Raw genomic sequence first — 14,293 nt, forward strand, 5'->3', positions numbered from 1 at the left:
TAACAGATAGGTATAGGGAAATATCAAGAAAAGTTGTCGGGCAATTGTTGGAGATTCCAAAAATAATATTATATACAGAGTGTTCCATTTGAAAAATCAAAGTTGCTACTGCTTTCTAATAGAAGCGGCAACACCGCATTGTCGAAAATATTTTAGTTGGCTAGAGAATGTCCGAATATGCCCTCCATTAAATTTTCAAAGTGATCCGTTGTCTGGTTCACCAGAAACGTCTAATGTGCCATCCACCGTGAATCAGCCTGTATATATCCGAGATTATGTAATAAGATATATACATTAATGTATATATATATATTCATCAATGTCAACTACATGAACTTCAAACTGTCTTTAATTGCGTTATCATCTTTATAAATTCAAAAGACAACGCAATTAATCACAGTTTGAAGTTTATGTAGTTGGTCAGTAGTGTTAGAATACTTGAGAATGGTGTAAAAAACCGAAACCTTGGTCATATTAATATCAATACATCAAGTGGAAATTAGACAAAGTATTCTATTTCTATATTTATATATCATTTAATTGAAGATGATTTTACACAAAATAAATAAGTCATCAATATCACAAATTTTCACAAAAATCGGTTTAAACGATGAGATTGGAACCTTTGGTGTAAAAGTTGAAAACTTTTTCTAGAGATCAATTACCCTGACACCAAACTGATATTTTTGCACTCGACGCGCGTTTCGCTAACAAGGTTAGCATCTTCAGGAGAAGCAAATTGATACTGAATCTAAAGACAAGGGTTAGCTGTTTATATACCTAAAGTTTTTAGGTCGGATATGGACTTTGTTCGTTAAATGATGTTTATCTTAATTGGTTTTTCGGTAATCAACTGGTGGAACCACTGCCTGCAAATTAATTTGTGAAACGGCCAAATAATTAGTATTCAGCCAGTCCAGCTAGCCGAGCCTTTATTCCTCAACTACATTTGATAGCACGTTTAATAACTATCTGGGCGACTAGGGGCCACAGGCAATAAATGTTTAGACTATACCAGGAACGCTTTGAACATAAGCGCACTGGTAGTATATACATTTCCCATATACGGGGCAGTGATTATGAACACCCCTCGTAGTGCTTTCTTTTTTATTGCCGTTCCAATTGGGAATGGATAGACTACTAATATGAAGAAATGTGTATTCCAGTGAAATGTTGAAGTGGTGGGGGCAATACGTAGAATCCCAAGGAGATATGTCATCAGCGCTGAAAATTTATGCTAGTGCAGGAGATATTTATTCCCAAGTACGCGTCTTATGCTTTATGGGAAAAGAAACTGTTGCAGCTGATTTAGCGCGAAGTAACAGTGACAAAGCGGCATTTTATCATATGGCTAGATATTATGAAACTGTGGGAAACTACGAGGAAGCTGTGAATTTTTTCACGAAAGCAACCGCTTATTGTAATGCTGTACGATTATGTGAAGAAAATAACATGTCTGAAGAATTATGGAATTTGAGTACAGTTGTGTCGAATAATGAGAAAATTGAATGTGCAAAATTTTTTGAGGAACACGGAGAACTTGAAAAATCTGTGGTGTTATATTATAGAGGAGGAATGTTACATAAAGCGTTAGATTTGGCATTTAAAACACAACAGTATGAAATTTTGCAAGAAATTGCTACTCAGCTAGATGCAAATTCTGATCCAGCTCTCGTGCAAAAATGCGCTGAATATTTTGTTTCCAATGAACAATTCGATAAAGCGGTGGATTTGTTGGCAGTTGCAAAGAAGGTAATTTACTGACTAGTTTACAGCTAAAGGCAGTTCTTTGTTGATTTTTGGTCCCTAAATGCGAAAATGATAGTAAAAATTTCCTAACACGTAAGATTTCTGAGTTAAGATTTTTTTTTAATTTAATGAACACGAGATTCCAAATTTGCTTTTCCCTAAATTGAGGAAATTATTTAAAATCTGGCATCACAGCGGCTCTGCCCAGTATTCGAATCTGCTTCCGCTGTATATGAGAATTGTAACGCCGCTTCTTGAACTTCCGATACTCGAAGTTTCCAGAAAACACCAGAAATATTATAAAAGTAGCAGGTTGACAATCGGATCATCAATATTGGTTTAACGCGAGTAGTGGTGGTGGTAGTTAGTATTAGAGAAGCGAGGTGAGCAAACACGCGAATATTAAGAATATTATATTAGTGTTATCTTTGTGGATAAAATAAGTTGACTCCTGTAAACGCAGTATCACATATTTGAACTCTACGTAAGCAACAGTACAAAAATGTCCAAAGTACAGAAACGTGGCTGCGTTAACCCCGCAGATAGTTTTTCCTATATATGTGATCAGTTTATTCCTAAATCGCAGAAACTGCCAATTGATCAAATGACTAAAGTAGCTTACCATAATCATTTTGTATGTGTTGTTGGTGATCAAGATCGGGATTGGGCTCCTCACATATGTTGCCAAATCTGTGCAGCAAATTTAAGTAACTGGTTAAATGGCAAACGGTCTTCTATGCCTTTTGCAGTTCCAATGATTTGGCGAGAAACAAAAAATCATTACAACGACTGTTACTTTTGCATGACAAACCTGTCTGGTTTTTCAAGAAAGAGCAAACACAAAATTGTATATCCGGATATTCCTTCTGCAATAAGGCCGGTTCTTCATGGAGAAGGTTTACCAGCTCCAACACCCCCGGCAAATTGGTAGGAAGATTTGGAAATGTATTATAATCAAGCAGGTTCCCATGATGTGCCAGAAAAATACGTTCCTAATTTTTTGAGAGTGAACGAAGAACACCCCATTTAATCGAATAACCTGAATTAAATGACCTAGTTCGGGACCTCCACTTGTCCAAAGAGAATACTGAACTATTAGGGTCTATATTACAACAATGGAATTTACTAGTCCCTAAAACGAAGGTTGCAATATTTAGGAACTGTAACCATGAGCTATCCTCGTTTTTTACTATGCAGGATAAAATGTGTGTTTGTGTAAATCCAAATGGTGTGATGGAAAAATTAGGATTTGCACATAACCTGGATGAATGGCATTTATTTATAGATTAGTCTAAAACAAGTTCAAAGCCGTTCTGCTCCATAATGGTAACAAAAGACCTTCTATTCCTCTTGCACATGCAGTTGCCATGAAGGAAACACACGAAAGTTTGTCACTTATTCTAAATGCAATAAGTTATAATACGTATAAGTGGCAAATATGTGGTAACCTAAAAGTTATAGGACTATTACTAGGTCTTCAGGGCGGATTTACGAAGGTTTGCTGTTTTCTTTGCCTTTGTAACAGTAGGGCAACACAGAGCCATTATTAAGTATAAGAATGGCCTCCAAGAGATAAATATATTCCGGGTCAGGCTAACGTGAAGAATATACCTCTTGTTGAACCCAAACACGTTTTATTACCTCCATTATACATTAAACTGGGGTAAATGAAAAATTTTATAAAAGCATTAGACAAAGAAGGTGATGCGTTTAATTATCTTAAACACGTTTCTTGCACTCCCATTTGAATTTTTTCCCAGAAAATTCGGGTTATGTCAGTGACAAACAAGGAGAAAGGTTCCACCAAGACATACTGACAATGGAGCAAGGCAGATGGGATGCAGCAATAATGGGGGATTATTGCTAGTTCCTTATGAGGGAAAACGATGAAACATATAAACGAAAGTCAACATTTGCAAAAAGGTTATACATAAAAGACTTCATTTGTGTCTTCATGTGTGTTGTAAATAATAATAATAATAATAAAGGTCTCTTATTAATTTTCAGTTATATTCATACTGAAAATTAATAAAAGACCTTTATTATTATTATAATTTTTTTTCACCGTAGTGTGCGCTGGTCAGGCCCTATCCCCCGAAGCCCCGATACATTCGGGAGGGCGCGCCAGCATTATCAACCAATGACCACTCCCCACACCGTGGGGTAAGTGATCATTGGGTACGAGAATCATGTGCCCTGAACAAGCGCAGTGAACCAAGAATGACAGCCTTCTGCATCTGTCCGGCAAAGATTTCTGCCTTAGTGCGGCAAGCCGGTATGATTCGAAAGTAGAGAAGACATCATCCCACCAAGGACTCCAATAATCAGAACAACCATCTTGACAGAGTGATCTGGATAGAGTCTGCGGAGTTTGAAGAGAAAATCTCGATATTTTATTATTATTGTGAAGACACAAATGAAGTCTTTTGTGCATAACCTTTTTGCAAATGTTGACTTTCGTTTATATGTTTCATCGTTTTCCCTCCAATAATCAGAACAACCATCTTGACAGAGTGATCTGTCTGGATAGAGTCTGCGGAGTTTGAAGAGAAAATCTCGATATTTTATTATTATTGTGAAGACACAAATGAAGTCTTTTGTGCATAACCTTTTTGCAAATGTTGACTTTCGTTTATATGTTTCATCGTCTTCCCTCATAAGGAACCAGCAATAAACCCCCATCATTGCTGCATCCCACATCTGCCTTGCTCCATTGTCAGTATGTCTTGGTGGAACCTTTCTCCTTGTTCGTCGCTGACAGAACCCAAATTTTCTGGGAAAAATTCAAATGGGAGTGCAAGAAATGGATTTTGAGAGACATGCGACATCCCATTCTGCAGAAGTTTTCAAAAGTCTGTTATCCTCAAAATATATTATTTTTTCTTGTTTTGATGCGATAACTGGTTAATGGAAAAAACATATTTTGAACATATTTTTTAAACATAATGTGTGAAATTTGTTTTTAAATAAAAATAACTGTAACTCAAAATCTTTACGTGATGGAAAATTTTTGATGTTGAAGTCGCAGTCAGGATGCTTTAAACTCTCATTTATAGCCATTATAATATTAGTCGCAATTTTTTTTCTTATTTGTTGGCTAGTGAATCATTCAAGGGCAACTTGAGAAATTCATTTTTATTTTCAGTATACTGAAGCAATTGACTTGTGTTTGAAATATAATGTTCAGTTATCGGAAGACCTATCAGAAAAACTTACACCTGCTAAAGATTCCGTTGCAGATGATGTTCGCATGGTTGTATTGGAAACCCTCGCCGAAAGTTTGATGTTGCAAGGAAATTATCATCTCGCTACTAAAAAATTCACTCAAGCGGGTGATAAGGTTTGTGTTATTGGTTCAGGTTGTTTCGGTATTGAAAATCTCAAAAAGTCAAAAATTTCTTAATATCCATATTAAAAATATTTGACTTGAATATGGTGAAATAATTGTTTGGTGAACACTTGAAATATCGGAATTGATATAATAATTTCTCTTTCACCCCTCTCACCGTAAGTTTTCTGGGCGACGTTCAATTCCACTGGAAAGTGGACTGAATTTTTTTATTGGTTGAAATTATTGTACCCAGAACCAACAGTGAATTTGTATCAACCAAAAAATATATCAGATTTGAGCACACTATACAAACAAAAAATTTGTTGTTTTATTCATTTGATAGCAAATGAATTAAAAATTTCAAATATAAATTTCACAAAAATCAATAATATTCATAGTCATAAGACTAGACAAACAAAAGTATTATCAGTTAGTGCAATTCCTGAAGAAATAACAAAATCTAAAACTGCTCTCAAATTCAAAAATCAATTGATGATAATAATAACGATTTATTTTCCCATGAAACATACAATGTTTAAAAACTAACTATAACATAACAAAGTAAAAAAAGAGTACAATAAATCAGAACTGTATGTATATACATATATAATACGTACATGTATAAATACATATAAATATATACATACATGTATGTATATACAGTGTGAACCATTTTTAATGGAAACACCCCCCTAAAATTTGAAGTTGTAAATCGATTTAAATTTTTTTTTTCAATGTCAAGTACTAAAAGGTCTACCTTGGAACAAAATTTGAAATGTTTAATAAAGTTTCAGGGCATACTACGATATTTTTTCTTAGTCGAAAATCGGGATTTTTTATTAGCGATTTTTTAATTGAAAAAATCACTACGCCACTGGATTCAGAGTGCCTCTAAACAGGTTTGACCAAAATTTCATGAAAATATATTCATTATTAACAAAGTTATGACAACTCAAAAATTCGAAAACTCACACAGCTAAACAATATATCATTTTTTTATGATTTAAACAATAAAGTGCCGCCAGATGAAAAAATAAACAAATAGTGTAAATATTTTCAATGAAAATAATGGAATTACATTCACACAATTCAACTAACAATGAAGCAAAAAATTTTAATAAACGTAACTAATAACTAATTATTGAAATGTTTCGATTCAGTGCAACAATTAATTCTAACTCATATTCTAGTAGCCTCTACTAATCCACCACGTATTTCGATACATGTGTCGTAGCGCTTACGAATGTTTCTGATTACATTCCTCATTCTTGAGGGCTAATATCTGCACATACCTGTCGAATTCTTGCACACAGTTCATTTCTATCTCTTGAGAGGTTATTGTAAACCTTTTGTGTGAGAAGTCCCAAGAGAAAAAAGTCCAAAACTGTGAGGTCTGGAGATCTGGGTGGCCACTCTATAAACGGACTACCACGGCCTATCCATCGGTTTGGAAAATGTTCGTTAAGCCATTGCCTCACAGCTCCGGCATAATGATCTGAACACCCATCTAACTGGAAAATTAAATTTGATCGTTCATTGATTGGCAGCTCGTGAATAGCATCCCAAAACTCTGTGTTTAAAAATTCTAGAAACCTCTGCGCATTAATGTTTTCCTCAAAAAAGAAAGGACCAATGATTCGTTCGTTCAATATCCCACACCAGACGTTGATTTTTTGGGAATACTGGCTTTTACAGTTTATTACCCAGTTAGGATTATCCGCTGCCCAATAGCGACAATACTGCTCCATTTGTAGTGAAAGTGGTTTCGTCGGTATATAAAATATTTTTTAGTAAATTTCTATTGTTTAAATATTCCCCTTGGGCCCATAAACAATATTCCAGGCGTCTTGCTTCGTCGCCTTCTTGAAGTGTGTGTAAAAATTTTGGCTTGAAAGGTTTAATATCCTTCGACTTGAAACATCTCCGAATAGTTTCTCGTGGAATATTCAAATCTAAAGTGACATTCCTCATACTGGCATTAGGATTATTTCCGAAATAATCTAAAATGATTTGACCATTTCTGTCATTCCTGTTTCGTCTTTGTACAGGATTACTTTTTAACTGATATGATACTAACAGTTTTATTGAATATTTTATTTTATTTACCGTACCGCAGCTAATACGAGAACGATCTGGATGTCTCTCATTAAATACTCTATAAACCTCTCTAGCACTTATAACGTCATCTCCCGAAAGGCGTACAATTTCAATTTTCTCTCTTACACTCAATCTTGCAGCCATGACACAAAATAATTCGAAGAACTGTAAGGTGAATATTGTTGACAATAGTACACTCAAATCTTTCACAAGTGTCAAACTGTAATATCATTTCCATGGCAACTAAGATTTAAATTGAAATATTAGGTCTTAGTTTTAGTTAATTTGAATGTAAAACTTGAATGTAATTCCGTTATTTTCATTAAAAATATTTACGCTATTTGTTTTTTTTTTCATCTGGCGGCACTTTATTTTTGAAATCATAAAAAAAAAATATTCTCATGGCTACATCTGTTGATATAAGGTGTTTTTTGTGACTGTTAGCTGTGCGAATTTTTGAATTCTTTAATAGTTGTTAGTTATTTTTCATGAAATTTTGGTCACACCTATTTAGAGGCACTCTGAATCCAGTGGCGTAGTGATTTTTTCAATAAAAAAATCGCTAATAAAAAATCCCGATTTTCTACGAAGAAAAAATATCGTAGTATGCCCTGAAAATTAAATAAACATTTCAAATTTTGTCTCAATGTAGACCTTTCAGTACTTGACATTCAAAAAAAATTATTAAAATCGGTTTACAACTTCAAATTTTAGGGGGGTGTTTCTATTGAAAATGGGTCACACTGTATTTATATATTTTTTCATATTAATCCTAAATTTTTGTTCATAAAATTTTCTCAAAGCATTTAATGACTCATTGTAAAACTTGATATCTTCATAATATATTGAATTTTGCCCAATATTTGTTTTCATTTTCATTATTTTTAGATTGCCTGAATATCTTGTCAAATGGTTGTATTTATCACCATTGATTTTGAAAGTCAAATTTGAATGTTTGAGCTTATTTTTGACCGAATGAATGAAGGCACATAATTTGAATTTATGTAAGGATGACAAATCTAATAGTTTTTTTGGTTTATACAAGTTGACTCTAGGCTCCTTGTAGTTCAACTTGAATGTCACCTTATAATTTTGTTTTGAAATTTCTTAATTGGTTTCAATAAGGAATTTGTTGCCATTCCGCATATTGATATTAGATATTGAATTTTGGAATATACTAATGAAAAATAAATCAATTTAAGGTATTAAATATAAAAAAGTATCAAATGAATTAAGTTAAAAATACAGGACTATATAGTTTTCATATAGCCAGAATCATCTTAATATTTTTATATTAAATATGAATAATTTTACATTTGACTGTTCGCTCATAATGATTATTTTAGTCCTGTTTTCTCATTCAATGATTTATATTAAAAATTATATTTTAGTTTTTTTATACCTATCAACAAACTTAATGGTCACTGCTTATAATAAATTAATTATGTTTTTCTTGTTCCATATTCCATTATTTTGCTAAATTTATATCGACAGGTAATTTATTTGATTCCTATTCCAAACATTTAATGTTTCTTGGGATAATAAAGACAATACATAATATGAATGTTCCCCTATTTCATGTAATATTCTCATTTGAGAATATTTTGTTTTCAGATTCGTGCAATGAAAGCTTTGTTGAAATCTGGAGACACCGAAAAAGTTATATTTTTTGCCGGTGTTTCCAGGCAGCGAGAAATATACATAATGGCTGCCAATTATTTACAGTCTCTCGATTGGCAAAATCAACCAGAAATTCTCCGCAACATAATAACATTCTATTCCAAAGGAAAAGCACTCGACTTGTTGGCCAACTTTTATGTTGCTTGTGCTCAGGTACTCGTGAAGATGGAGAGTGGACAACATTACCTATGTTTGATTATTTTCAGGTGGAAATTGATGAATTTCAAAATTATGAAAAAGCATTCGGAGCTCTAACTGAAGCATCAAGATGTTTGCAAAGAATAACTTCTCCAAAAGATTCAAAACAAATCCAAAAAGCATCAGAGATTGTCCAACAGAGACTGGCGATGGTTAAAAAGTTCGTTGATATTAGACGGTTGTTTGAAAGAGGAGATGCAAAGACAGGTTAATATACAGGGTGTCCCTGGACTTCCTCTTTTCCTCCCGGGAATGTATAGATGGGGTCAAAATATCACCAGTACTTCATATAACTTTTTTTCCTAAAAGTCTTCGTAACCAAGTTACGGGCCCTCGAAGTTACAAAATGAAAAATGTTTTTCTTTGATAACTTTTCAAGTGAATTATCAAAATCATCCAAATTTTGGTAATTGACTAAACAAATGAATTCCGTCGATGAGCTTTCATGCAGGAGTCAGTTGTTTTGCTACAAAGTCAGGAACGGACTACCCCCGATGGTCCACACCCCAAAACTTTGAAATCACAGATATTTTTCAACAAAATAAGGTTACTTAGACAATTTTATGAATAAAAGTACTCGTGTGAAAGTCGATCGGAGCAACGAGTCTTGATAAAAATGTAGTTCTACTCGACGACATCAAACCCGCTCGTCCACCATTATTTGAAATGAATAATTATCAAAGCAGAAATAATAATGATAACGTTAATTCAACAACATTTATAACAGGAATAATACAAAGTATGCTAAAATGAAGTCGTAAACAAAAAGTACAGTACCTATATGGAAGTTTAAGTCACAATTGTGATAGCAGATATTTTTTTAAAAGAAATATCAAGTTCTGTAGATTCGTGGTGTTTTTAAACTAACAAGCTACTCTACTATGAAATATCGAATTCATTCCATATTTTGTATGTACATAATATGTGTGGAATAATCACGTTTCGTGTTGATCAGTTATCTGAATCTCATGAAACTCAACATTCGAATGTTTCAAATTCTTCTTCACAGCTAAACTGTTGAGGAGTTTCACTGATAATTATAATTTTATGGGAGAAATTCTTTAACACGAATCTAAATTTAGCTGAAAAAACGCACATCGGAAAAAATATTTACTATATAAAGCAAACGAATGAACTACAAAAACGGCTGCACATGATCAGGTGAAAAATATCCAGGGAATAATTATGTTCCATTTCTTTCACAGATGTTGACAAAAAAACCTTTTAGAAAGAAAGAATAAAAAATGAGAAACTGGAATGCGATTTTGTTTTGTTGAGTGGTGCGTTGTCATATGACTATCATTGTATTGTCAATATTCTATAGGATATTTTGAATTTTTTTGATATGGCCGAACAGTTTACATTCAATGAATATGCAGATATGCATGTATTTTATGGACGAGCATTTTGTAATGCTGCAGAAGCTCGTCGTCTGTATTCCGAGCATTTTCCCAATCGAACGGTACCGTCAAGAGAAACATTCGACGTGTCGATCGCAGCTTGAGGGAGACAGGTATGTAATAATTGATAATTAATTTGAGCACGTTGTTTTATTTCGATATTATTGTAGGTACAGTTTTGCCAAAACGAGGTGGTGAGGGCGCTCCTAGGACTGTACGTACCGTTGTATTGGAGGAAAATATTTTGGAAGCCGTCGCTGATGATCCTTCAATGAGCATCAGAAATCTATCAGAACAGTTCCATATATCCAAGTCCACTATTCATAGAATAATTAGGGAACAACTGCTCCACCCATTTCACATCCAGAAGGTACATGCCATGACACCTCAAGATTTTCCAGCACGACTGGAATATGCCAATTGGTTCATGGATAGGCAAAGAGAGGATATGACTTTTATTAATCGAGTTTTATTCACTGATGAAGCAGGTTTCAGTAGAGATGGAGTTATCAACTCTCATAATCTCCATATATGGGCCGAAGAAAATCCCCATGGGATATTGCAAACCAAACACCAACGGAAATTCAACGTGATTTCTTTCTATGGGGGCATCTAAAAAGCCTTGTTTACGGTACACCTATTCACACAAGAGATGCATTGTTGAATAGAATAACATTACATTGTGAAGCCATACGAAACGACCGTGGAATGCTATTTCAAGTACAGAGAGGCTGTCTTCGCAGACTAAGAAAATGTATAGAGAGAGAAGGTGGTCATATCGAGCAGTTTCTGTAGCGGATTTTTCATTTCTGTTTGCTCTTGAGGCTCTTGAGTTTCGTTAGTTAAACGTGTTTGCATTATAAAAATTCGTTATGAACATTTTACCTATCATTTCCATTTTCCTTAAAAACTAATATTTTCGAATAATGGTAGACATCTCAGGATAAATGTTGTTGAATTAACGTTATCATTATTATTTCTGCTTTGATAATTATTCATTTCAAATAATGGTGGACGAGCGGGTTTGATGTCGTCGAGTGAAACTACATTTTTATCAAGACTCGTTGCTCCGATCGACTTTCCACACGAGTACTTTTATTCATAAAATTGTCCAAGTAACCTTAATTTGTTGAAAAATATTGAAAAATATCTGTCATTTCAAAGTTTTGGGGTGTGGACCATCGGGGGTAGTCCGTTCCTGACTTTGTAGCAAAACAACTGACTCCTGCATGAAAGCTCATCGAAGGAATTCATTTGTTTAGTCAATTACCAAAATTTGGATGATTTTGAATATTCACTTGAAAAGTTATCAAAGAAAAACATTTTTCATTTTGTAACTTCGAGGGCCCGTTACTTGGTAACGAAGGATTTTAGGAAAAAAAGTTATATGAAGTACTGGTGATATTTTGACCCCATCTATACATTCCCGAGAGGAAAAGAGGAAGTCCAGGGACACCCTGTATATCACTATATTCAATATTTTGTTCCGAATTTAAAAATACTTTGGTCATAATAAACATATTCCGGAGAGGTGTATAAGATATGCCCAAATACAGTTGAAAACACCTCACTCTTGCCTGTCACGTGAACCTACGATTTTGTAGGTACGTGTGGCAGATACCCGACGGTAAAATAAAAACCAGTCCAGCTAAACCGCGCAGAAAGCCGAAGTAAAATAATTTCATTTGGTCGGGACGACCACCGATGCACCGGTTTCGGAGTGCTTGCTTCTCGTTACTACCAGGAGGGACAATTCAGGCAGAGTGAACCGTTTTGGATATCCCGGACAAACTAAATCAATTCCAACTAGTCATAAGTTCTATCTGCAGTTGATTCAGTAGGATGTATACTGCGTCACCTGTAGGCAAAGTCCGGAAACTACTCTACAAACACATACACACATACTCCGGGGTAGGGGTAAGAATGATGAACATATAACATTTCATCCTTGCCTCTCATGTGAACCTAGGATTTTGTAGGTACGTGTGGCAGATACCCGACGGAAAAGACAACTAAATCAGCTAAGCCGCGTAGAAAGTTTAAGTAAAACCATCAGGCACCTGTGCAATGTCTTCCATTTGGAAGATTCATCGCAAGTGAATTCCTGCAAGCTGAAATTCATTTCATTTGGTCGGGATAACCACCGATTGACCGGTTTCGGGGTACTTGCCCCTCGTCAGTACCGGGCAGTATCTGCAGTTATTCAGTAGGATGTACCACTGCGCCACCTGCAGACGAAGTCCGGAAACTTCTCCATAAACGTATATTCCGGGGTACGTGTGGTAGATACCCGACGGAAAAATAACAACTAAGCCAGCTAAGCCGCGCAGAAAATTGAAGTAATACCATCAGGCACCTGTGCAACGTCTAGTATTAGCTCCTTGTCGGTACTGGGAGGGTCATACTGTGACGGTTCACTCCGTCCGAAACGACGGAGTAGAACAAATTTTCACAGAAACAAAAAAAGATCATTGTGAGAATTTCACTAAAGTTTTTCAAGAACGCAACATGTGTTTCGCTGTACAATAGCTTCCTCAGGCATGTTCATACTGCCTGCGTGGAGTTTTTGTACAACTGTTTAGTGAAAATCTCACAATAAAGTGTTTCTGGCATGCGTTATAGATTTTCATCAAGTACTGGCCGATTCCATATAGTAAAAACAAACTTTCATCTGTGTAACCGAAAAAGTATAAATATATTCTAATTTGATTTAGTATGATTATTGTATTAGGTAGTTAAAAAATATATATGTTGATTTAATACAGTTTCATAATCATGATTTCTCTGATATGGTATTAGACTGATGCTAATAACTTTTTTTTAAGGAATTCTCGAACTGTTATAGAATAATGTTGAATGTTACATTTACAGGTGTATCACATTGTCAGCAGCTGCTTCTGTCTGGTGAAGAATTGGAGCCTTCCGTACGTCGAGGAGATATCTATGCTCTCATGATACATCATTATGTGAAAAATGGTAATTTTTCAGAAGCAAAACAAATGTGCTTCGAATTGCGGCAAGATCTGAACAAAACGAATAATATGCCCATTACTTACTATTTAAATAAAGATATTATCGAGGAATTAGCAAAGGGACTTGGTATACCTGTTGAACACATAGTTCCCATTACTCCCAAGTCACCAGATAGAAACGAGGATAACGCAGCTGAATTTATTGAAGAAGTTTTTGAAGATTAATTCTGATAAGTCTGATTTTGTGAGATGTCTTTGGTGCGATTTTAATAGACATTAAAAACTGATGAGTAGGTGAAATAAATTACTTTCACTAACGGAAAGCACAAGAAACCGAAACAGTATATGAAAACAGCTGACAGGACTTTGTTTTTGTTTCATCATCTGGCTCAGTTCGATAGACATCGTATCTGGATGATGAACTTCCCAATCGCTGTTTCGGGGATAGGACCCGACCATCTCAACTTTCAGGAAAGAATAATGATAATGAATAACTTGATATATGTGTATGCGGAATTTGTGGAATTGGCCGCGGTGGTAGTGCGCCCGACTCACGATCGGAAGACCGTGGGTTCGATTCCTGCCTCGACCAGATATTTTTCTCGAGAGAATTTATCTGGTTGAAGCTGGGATGATTCTGCAACCGTGTTAGGAATCACACGTTAAAAGGTAAGACCTCGTTAGTCCTTAGCTCGCACAAGTTTCTCAACTTCTGAGAGTTGTCGTTCGTACGGGGGCGACAGCTGATTAACGAAAAAAACAGATATTTTCTTTAAACAGATATGTGTGTTTTGATAACGTAAATATAATACGAGGTTGGTCTGAAAAGTTTCCGACTTCAACATGAAGATAGCAGCACTAGTAAA

The 14,293-nt window shown here is 34.9% G+C and overlaps 1 protein-coding gene across 3 annotated transcripts in view; it reads left to right on the forward strand.

Annotated features, from left to right (window-relative positions):
- Window positions 1-13,786, forward strand: part of rempA (intraflagellar transport protein rempA) — a 47,557-nt gene extending 33,771 nt beyond the window's left edge. For all 3 annotated transcript variants that reach the window (XM_074184696.1, XM_074184694.1, XM_074184695.1), the window contains exons 10-14: window positions 1,167-1,752; window positions 4,895-5,089; window positions 8,792-9,010; window positions 9,064-9,262; window positions 13,327-13,786. In XM_074184696.1, the coding sequence (XP_074040797.1) occupies window positions 1,167-1,752; window positions 4,895-5,089; window positions 8,792-9,010; window positions 9,064-9,262; window positions 13,327-13,652 (1,525 nt within the window). In that variant the 3' untranslated portion in view covers window positions 13,653-13,786. The remainder of the gene's footprint in view (window positions 1-1,166; window positions 1,753-4,894; window positions 5,090-8,791; window positions 9,011-9,063; window positions 9,263-13,326) is intronic.
- Window positions 13,787-14,293: the final 507 nt, after the last annotated feature.

This window comes from Leptinotarsa decemlineata, unplaced genomic scaffold (assembly GCF_025532065.1).
Source record: "Leptinotarsa decemlineata unplaced genomic scaffold, Ldec_3_MD MMD2_tig00026358_RagTag_RagTag, whole genome shotgun sequence".
Taxonomy (NCBI): domain Eukaryota; kingdom Metazoa; phylum Arthropoda; class Insecta; order Coleoptera; family Chrysomelidae; genus Leptinotarsa; species Leptinotarsa decemlineata.